Below are 9,750 nucleotides of genomic sequence, written 5' to 3'. Positions count from 1 at the left end.
TTAATTAAAATTCTAAATAAAAGTCAGACTTAAAGTTATCATCCCTAAAGTTGATGCTCTTTCTTCTTTGGGAACATCTAACTGGATTTGAAGCAGATAGCGTGGTTCTAATTTTGGTGCTACCAATGACTAGATTTGGGACTTTGGTTAAGTCACTCTAAACGTTGTTTTTTTTTTGCATGTGAAATTAGAACAATGCTTATCTATTTGCCAAGCTTGTTATGAAGCCCCAAAGGGTTCTGAAAATTTTGAAAGAATTTAGGTTGTTTCAGAAATCTCCTAAAGTGGTTTCTCTGCTTCTATTTTTGCCTTTGGACATCCTTTCTCCTCAAAGCAACCAGAGTAATTTTTAAAATGCAAAGATTATATTGTGCCTTTGGTTACCACCTTCCAATGGTTTTCCATTGCTATATTTGAGTAATATCCTCATTATACTACAGGCACCACTCTTGTTCATTATGCTTCTTTGTTTTCCTCAGTTGCACTCAATCTTCTTCCTCTTCGAGTTTTTTGTTCTTGTCCCAGTGATTGAAACATTTTTTTTCTCCAATCTCCTATTAACTTGTTTGGCTTATTCTTGTCCTTTAGATCTCAGATCAAAAAGGTCTTACATAGCTACCTTATATAAAATTGTCATAATTGCCATCCTGGCTCCTGTCCTTCTCTTTCACTCAGTTACTTTCTATGTGATCATCTTCCTATCCCACACCCCCATTTCAGATTATGATAATTGTAATTACCTCAATTATTTACATCTTTACATATTTTACTTATTTATAATTTTTTTCTTCCTCATTAATCTGAGGGTAAGGATAACGTCTATATTGTTCCTGAATTTATTGCTTGTGTATTGGCATATAATAGATACTCATTTATTTAATAGATTTGAGACATTGTTTTACCTCTTTTAAAGGAGTACATGGACTTTTTTTTCTTCGAGGAGTTTTATAGTTTTGTGTTTTAATTTAGGTCTTTAATTCATTTTGAGTTAATTTTTGTACTTAGTATAAGATAAGGGTCCACCTTCTTTTTTTGTGTGTGTGGATATTCCATTTTCCCAGCATCATTTGTTGAAGACTGTCCTTTTCCCATTGAGTGGTGTTGGCTCCCTTGTGGAAGATCATTTGACCATATACATGGGTTTATTTCTGGGCTCTGTGTTCTATTTGGAAGGCTATGAGTTTAAGCAATAAAATGATGCTCTTAATTGGCATTTCTTTTATGAATTATTTGGCTCTCCAAGTAAATCTTGCTGTCTAAAAGCAGAGATATTGGAATAACACCACATTTATTAAAAGATTTTACAAGAGACTGAGTGATAGTGATGGGTGAAAATTGGCATTGGGAGTTCTTGGGTTATGAAGTTCACAATTTGACTTGGGGAAAAGAGGGAGGAAAAATGAGCAGTTCCCTTTACTATTTTTTCATTGAAGGGGCAGTGTCTTTAGAAGGACATATACTTTCTGGCATTCAAAAAGTGGTCATGCTGTCTTTTCAGAATTGTATTTTCATTCCAGTCAAAGTAGCCACTCCAGCCAAATAATTTTTTTAATTGAAGAATTAATCGTGTTGAGAACATACAACGTGTTTTCTTTAGTTCTTCACAAAAAGGCGTTTTCTTTAAACTTCATTGTTGAGGGAGAATCTAGTAAATACCCTACGCTGATGTGTTCAAGCCATCTCTACTTTCATTTAAATGTATAGCACACTTTCCACACTGTATATTAGCTTCTAATACTACAGCTTTGCTTTCCTTGTATCTTCCAACAAAATGTGTTGTCAATGGAGAATGTGTTTTTGTTTTCATGCTGTTTTTCATGTATAATTTAAGCCATTTAATGGCAGAGGAAAGAACATTTCTCCAATAATAGGAGTTTTGTTTGTTTTATTTTTCCCTATTAAGTAAAAACACAAAAGAGGCTTCACAGTTTATAATTCAATTTTATGTAATTTTGTGATTATTTGATTGCATATAACATGACCAAAATCACAGAGGCAATTATAATGCTTAATTTCCTTGTCTTGCTAATCGTGATAACTTCATATTAGCATTAGTTCATAATTCAAGACCTAATACAGGCATACCTCATTTTACTGTGCTTTACTTTATTGTGCTTTATAGATACTACATCTTTTACAAATTGAAGGTTGGTGAAAAACCTGCATCAAACAAGTCTATCAGTGCCGTTTCTCCAACAGCATGTACTTACTTGTGTCTTTGTGTCACATTTTGGTAATTCTCGCAAAATTTCAAACTTTGTCATTGTTATTATATCTGTTATGGTGATCTGTGATCAGTGATCTGTGATGTTACTATTGCAGTTGTTTGGGGGTGCCACAAACTGCACCCATATAAGATAGAAAACTTTATAAATGCTGTATGTGCTCTGACTGCTCCACTGATTGGCCATTCTCCCCATTTCTTTCCCTCTCCTCGGGCCTCCTTATTCCCTGAGACACAATATTATTCAAGTTAGGTCAATTAATAACCCTACAGTGATCTCTAAGTGTTCAAGTAAAAGGAAGTGCGGGGAGTTAGCTACACTCCCAGCAAAACACTGGGTCCCTTAGGTAGGGGTTGTCACAAAGGATAACAAAATAATAGAAAATGGAAAATAACAGAAATAAAAGAACACACAGAGACGAAGGTATAGTTTTATAGATTTATAAAGATAAAAGTCAAAAGTGGGGTACTCAGGGGTCCCTATGATATCCCTGTGAATCGTAAGGCCACGAGTGAGTGAAGTTTTACATGGGTATTTATAAGTACAGAGATCGGTTGCCAGGGGTAACAGATTTACATAATAACAGGTAGTTTGTTTTGGGTTAAAAGTCTTTCAGAAGTCTTCCATAGATCCCTTGACTAACTCTGGTTACAAAATCTTTCAAGGACAAACTTCTAAGTTCTAAGATAAAGCTATTACTTAACAGAAGGGTTAAATAGAGATATAGTGGCTCCATATTTCTTTATATAGTTATTGCAGACAGAGACAGGTCATCAAGAAGTCAAGCAAGAACTGTCCCTTGGGCTAATTGTTTTTAGCCACAGGTATCTGTCTCTGGGCGGACACTCTTTGATCAGCTCTCATCCCTTGGTTCCATGCAGACCTTGCTTTGTCCTTCAAAGCAGGTGAGAATCACGGGGTTAAGACTGCAGCGTCACCTTGGAAAGCAGCTGCTACTGACGTTTGAGATGCCCTCCTGAGGTGGAGCAGCTTTTGATATGCAAACTAACATGTTCACTTATTTCAGCATATTATGGGGGTACAGATGTTTAGGTTACGTATGTTGCCCTTGCCCCCCGCCGGCCCTAAGTCCGAGTTTCAAATATGTCCATCCTTCCGGTGGTGCGCATCGCACTCTTTGTGTATGCAAAAACCCGTCTTCTCCTCCCTCCTCCCCCCTCTCCCCCCTCTCCCCTGCCCAACATCCAATAGATGTTATTCTTATATGTGCATTTATGTGTTGATCAGTTAATACCAGTTTGATGGTGAGTACATGTGGTGCTTGTCTTTCCATTCTTGGGATACTTCACTTAGTAGAATGCATTCCAGCTCTGTCCAGGAGTATACAAGAGGTGCTATATCACCATTGTTTCTTGAAGCTGAATAGTACTCCATGGTATACATATACCACATTTTATTAATCCACTCATGTATTGATGGACACTTGAGTTGTTTCCACATCTTTGCAGTTGTGAATTGTGCTGCTATAAACATTCAGGTGCAGGTGTCTTTCTTATAGAGTATCATTTGGTCTTTTGGGTAGATGCCCAGTAATGGGATTGCTAGATCGAATGGTACTTCTACATGTTCACATATTCTTTAAGGGCAGAGCCCTGCAAAATTTCTAAGACCATTTCTGTCTCTAATATAGTAATATTAATTTATGGAGCGACAGGAAGAATCATGAATCTCTCACTTTAAGTCAAAGGCTAGAAAGGATTAAGTTTGCTGAAGAAGGCATGTGGAAATCTGAGATAGTTTAAAGCTAGGCCTCTTGTGCCAAACAGTTAGCCAAGTTGTAAATGCAAAGAAAAAGTTCTTGAAGGAATTTCAAAGTGCTACTTCAGTGAACACACAGATGATAAGAAAGTAAAACAACCTTATTGCTGATGTGGAGAAAGTTTTAGTGATCTGGATAGAAGATCAAACCAGTCACAACATTTCCTTAAACCAAAACCAGATCCAGAGGAAGACTCTACCTCTCTTCAATTCTGTGAAGGCTGAGAGAGATGAGGAAGCTGCAGAAGAAAAGTTTAAAGCTAGAAGAGGTTGGGTTCATGAAGTTTTAGGAAAGAGGCTATCTCCATAACATAAAAGTGCAAGGTGAAGTAGTAAGTGCTGATGGAGGAGCTGCAGCAAGTTATCCAGAAGATCTAGCTGAGATCATTGATGAAGGTAGCTACACTAAACAACAGGTTTTCAATGTGGACAAACCAGCCTTCTATTGGAAGATGACATCTAGGACTTTCATAGCTAGAGAGGAGTGGTCAATGTCTGGCATCAAAGCTTCAAAGAACAGGCTGATTCTTTTGTTAGAGGATAATGCAGCTGGTAACTTTAAGTAAAAGCCAATGCTCTTTTACCATTCTGAAAATCCTAGGGCCCTTAAGAATGATGTCAAATCGACTCTGCTTGTGCTCTATAAATGGAATAACAAAGCCTGGATGACAGCACATCTGTCTACAGCATGGTTTACTGAATATTTTAAGCCCACTATTAATACCTACTCTTCAGAAAAAAAGATTCCTTTTAAAATATTACTGCTCATTGACAATGCACCTAGTCACCCAAGAGCTCTGATAGAAATATACAAGGAGAACAATGTTGTTTTCATGACTGCTAACACAACATGCATTCTGTAGCCCATGGATCAAGGAGTAATTTTGACTTTCAAGTCTTATTATTTAAGAAATACATTTTGTAAGGCTATAACTGCCATAGATAGTGATTCCTCTGATGGATGTGGACAAAGTTATTGAAAACCTTCTAGAAAGGATTCCTCATTTTAGATGCTATTAAGAACATTGATGACTCATGGGAGAAGGTCAAAATATCAACTTAAACAGAAGTTTGGAAGAAGTCGATTCCAACTCTCATGGATAATTTTGAGGGGTTCAAGACTTTAGTGGAGGAAGTAACTGCAGATGTAGTGGAAATAGCAAAAGAATTAGAATTAGAAGTGGAGCCTGAAGATGTCTCTGAATTGCTGCAATCTCCTAATAAAACTTAAACGAATGATGAATTCCTTCTTATGGATGAGCAGAGAAAGTGGTTTCTTGAGATGGAATCTACTCCTGGTGAAGATGCTGTGAACATTGTTGATATGACTACAAAGGGTGTAGAATATTACATAAACTTAGTTGTTAAAGCAGTGACACAGTTTGAGAGGATGAACTTTTCTCTGGATTCTTACAGTAGCCTCCTCAGTGGTTTCTTTGCTTTACATTTGGCCTTCTGTAGTTTAATTTCAACAAAGTAGTCAAAGTGAAATTTTTAAAATATGTCAGATAACATCTTCTTTTTTCTCCCCTTTTTGTTCAAAACCTTCCAGTAACTTCCCATCTCTATTATAGTGGCCTTTGTGCCCTTTGTGTTCTGGTTCTTGGCTTACTACTCCTCTGTCCTAGTCTGGTTTTTGTTGCTAAAACAGAATACCTGAGACTGGATAATTTATAAAGAAAAGAAGTTTAATTGATTCACAATTCTGGAGGCTAGGGAGTCCAAGATTGAGCCAATCTGGTGAGGGCGTCATGCTGCTTCACCTCATGGTAGAAAGTGGAAGAGGGACTGTGTGTGCGCAAAGAGGCCAACACAAGCAGAAACAACCTGCTCTCGTGGTATCTAATCCAGTCCTGTGAGAGCGAGAACTCACTTCTGCAAGCTGGAATTAACCTATTTGTAAGGAATCTGCCCTTCTGACCCAAACACCTCATACTCGGCCTCACCTCCCAACACTGTCACATTGAGAATCAAATTTCAACATGAGTTTTGGCGGGGACAAACCACATCCAAACCATAGGACCTTCTAAGCTCATCTTTCACTTTTTCCCTTCCCTACTAACTCTTCAGCAATTCTGACCTCCTGGCTTTTTTTGAATCTGCCAAGCATAATCCTGCATTAGGGGCTGTGTCATTGCAGTTTGCTCTGCTTGGAAGGCTTCCCTCAGATTTAATTGCTCCCTAGCCTGCTTAAGATCTTTGACTTATCTATTTAAAATAGTAGTTTCCCTCATGTACCTTTTTTCTCCATAAGATTTGTCAGCATTTACCATCTTATTTATTTTACTTGTTAGTTCTTTTGCCTTCATTAAAATGTAAATTCATTGTTATATCTGCAACACCCAGAATAGTACCTGGCCATAGAAGGCACCCAAATATTTGTTGAATGAGTGATCAATAAGGTAGTTGACCATTGGAATTATTAAACATGTGTTTAAGCATGGGGTAGTAGTGTTGAAGTAAAAGAAATTACACATGTGCAATGTTAATGCCCTTGTCTCTTTAGTTGCTTAGATATTAGAAGGATATATGCCAAAATGTTAATTGTAGTTGTCTTTAGTTAATGGCATTTTTAAATTTCACTTTTATAATTGTTTTTCTGAATATTTGAGAAATGAGCATATATTACTGATATCAAGAAATTTTAATTCCATTTTGAAAAATAAAATGTAAGATCTAGAAAAATGACCTAGTTAACTGAAGGATGTAAGGAAATTAAATCATTATAACAGTAAGGATGTTATTGCATGTTTGAGTACTGGATAATAATTTTAAGAATGCTCTTAAAAATATAAGAAAAGAAAGAACTCTTAAAAGTAGAAGAAAAGAAAGATTTTACAAGTGTCTCTCTGTAACTTTATTTCCAATAATGTATATCTCTGGATTATTTAGAATGAAGTACTCTAGTTCCTTAGGCTTAGTGCTGCTATAACAAAATACCCAAGACTGGGTAATTTATAAACAAAAGAAATTTATTTCTTACACTTCTGGAAACTGAAAGTCCAAGATCAAGGCACTGGCAGGTCTGGTGTCTAGTAAGGGTCTCATCTCCGCTTCCAAGATAGCACCTTGAACAGTGTTCTCATATGGCAGAAGAGCAGAAGAGAGCAAGCACATTCCCTTAAGCTCTTTTATAAGTGTCCTAATCCCATGAATGAAGGCTCAGCCCTCATGGCTTAATCACCTCCTAAAGGTTCCACCTCTTAATACTATCATGTGGGTGATTAAATTTCAATATCTGAATTTCGGGGGACACTTTCAGACCATAGCATCTGATAACTGAGTCCTCTTAGATGTCACCTACTGAATACTAACACAACAGAGGAAAATTTTGTAGGAAAGTGCTATGAGGGCCTTTTCTTTTATATCTACTGTCTCATTTGTGAGAATTTCAGCTATTTAAAATAATTTTTATGATTCTTTTTTTTTTTTTGAGACAAAGTCTCACTCTGTTGCCCTGGCTAGAGTGAGTACCGTGGCGTCAGCCTAGCTCACAGCAACCTCAAACTCCTGGGCTCAAGCGATCCTACTGCCTCAGCCTCCCCAGTAGCTGGGACTACAGGCATGCGCCATCATGCCCGGCTCATTTTTTTCTATATATTTTTAGCTGTCCAATTAATTTCTTTCTATTTTTTTAGTAGAGATGGGGTCTCACTTTTGCTCAGGCTGGTCTCAAACTCCTGAGCTCAAAAGATCCACCCGCCTCGGCCTCCCAGAGTGCTAGGATTACAGGCGTGAGCCACCACGCCCGACCTGAAAATAATTTTTATGATTCTTAATGTTCTTTTATGTTCGTGATACTGGTGGTGACTTTTTGAGGTACTGGATTATGTTATTTTTCCTGTTTGGATTCTCACTGACTACCACCATACCAATAAGTGCTGAATAAATGTTTGTTTAGTAAGTGATTTCTTTTGGTTGAGCAGTGATAGTACTATTCTCTTCTTGGTTATAATTATTAGGAAAAAAACTTTTGTTTGAATAGTAAAATTCTTCAACGCTATACATAAACTTAGCTGATGGATGGAGAGTTGGGGGGAGGGAGAGAGAAAAAAATGGAAAGAAAAAACAACAAAGACTATTCCGTTAGAAAGACAAATGCACACACACATTAAAAGACACAACTTTATGCCTTTTTAATTGGATAGTGACCTCATTGGAGATTTTTCCTAGTGACATGATTTGTTCTTACTCTTATTGAGTTAGGAAAGTATTTTAATGTCAATATTATGATAAACTAGATGTATAAATGTCAGTGCTAATAGATTAGTATTTTAGTCTTCCACAAATTGATGCCTGTGGTATCTGGACATTTTTCGGCCTATTCTTATAAATAAAGTCTCAGTGATGTTTAAGGAAGAGAAACTGTGTCCAGAAAAGAAAAAAACTACATATTTTCCGAAGTAAGCAACATAGATGGGGCTCAGGCATCCCCCTACCGGATCAGAAATCTCCTAGAGAAATATCTCTTGAGCCTACAAACTTCAGACCTTCAATATAATTTTACATAAAGCCTTTTATGCAGTATGAGAGCATTTTTTAGTTGATAATCAATTGCCACTATTATGTAGGCTTACTAGATTTGCAAATTTACAAGTTTTTACAAGTCAGTTGGGTCCCTTCCTCAGGAAATCAGTTTAAGTTTTTTCCTATGTTGACTCAAAGAGCCTAGTTGTCCTTAAATCCTGTGAATATATTTGCCTTATAATTGACAGCATTGAGTCAACACCCTTATAGGGTCTGTAGTGTTATAAAAAGAAAAACTATTCAATAAAGGATCGCATTTGAAAAAATAGACTGTCCCGGATACAAGTAATATTGGATATGAGTACCGTGCTTTGCTTTAAAGCACCTACTACTCAAGGAAATATATCTTTGCCCATTATTTTCAAAATTGATACTTTAGTTTGGAAAGCAATGGAACTGTATTTTTGTGAAATTAAACCATGGTGGCTATAAACAAATTAAATATGCAATGTAATATTGATTGCTTTTTAGCAGAAAATTAATTATGTATTTGTGTTAACATTAAAGTTTATAGAGATTACATAGCTCTTATAATTATTAAAGTGATTAAACTGTTTCAAACTAAATATGCTTGGGTAAGTACACCTTGACTTCAATTAATCACCATGTTTAAATGTACTATATTAAATAGATCTTTTTTGAACAACATCAATGTGCCTGAACCTATATAGATAATAATGATAGCTCCACTTTTTTTTTTTTTTAGCAGTTAAGTGCTAGTCATTGTGCACTATACATGGATTAATTCTCAAAGAACTCTATACAAGATAGATATATTTATTATTCCGATTTTATAGATGTGGAAACTGAAGTATAAAGAGATTAAATAAGTTGCCCAAGATTACACAGCTAGTGTCAAAGCTGGGATATGATATTGGAAAGTAAGTCAAATTTAAACATGTTAAAAATGTTTTGATTGACTAATATTGAGTTCTGTTCTCTCTTTAACACCTTTCTAGTTGATTTGGAGCATATGCGAACAGTAAAACTTGAAAAACACTTACGGTTTTGCCAGGAAAATGGTTTTAGTAGTCACTTTGTCTCAGCCAAGACAGGAGACTCTGTAAGTAAAATAATGAGTATTGCATTTTAAAAGTGATGTTTTACTTTTATTTACTAACATTCATAGGAAGTGTGTTTCCATTACTTTTGGAGCAAATTAATTCCTATTGAAGACTTAAAATAGGTGAGCTATAAAATGTCTATTCTGTTTATATTA

General features: G+C 36.1%; 1 protein-coding gene across 1 annotated transcript in view; it reads left to right on the top strand.

The window, feature by feature from the left end:
- RAB28 (RAB28, member RAS oncogene family) overlaps window positions 1-9,750 on the top strand; it is an 89,375-nt gene that overhangs the window by 66,183 nt on the left and 13,442 nt on the right. Inside the window, exon 5 of the mRNA XM_012638405.1 lies at window positions 9,491-9,594. Coding sequence (XP_012493859.1) covers window positions 9,491-9,594 — 104 coding nt within the window. The remainder of the gene's footprint in view (window positions 1-9,490; window positions 9,595-9,750) is intronic.

This window comes from Propithecus coquereli, unplaced genomic scaffold (assembly GCF_000956105.1).
Source record: "Propithecus coquereli isolate 6110/MARCELLA unplaced genomic scaffold, Pcoq_1.0 Scaffold13, whole genome shotgun sequence".
In the NCBI taxonomy this organism is placed as follows: domain Eukaryota; kingdom Metazoa; phylum Chordata; class Mammalia; order Primates; family Indriidae; genus Propithecus; species Propithecus coquereli.
Note: the sequence above shows the minus strand (reverse complement) of the source record. Positions and strands in the feature narration are given on the sequence as shown.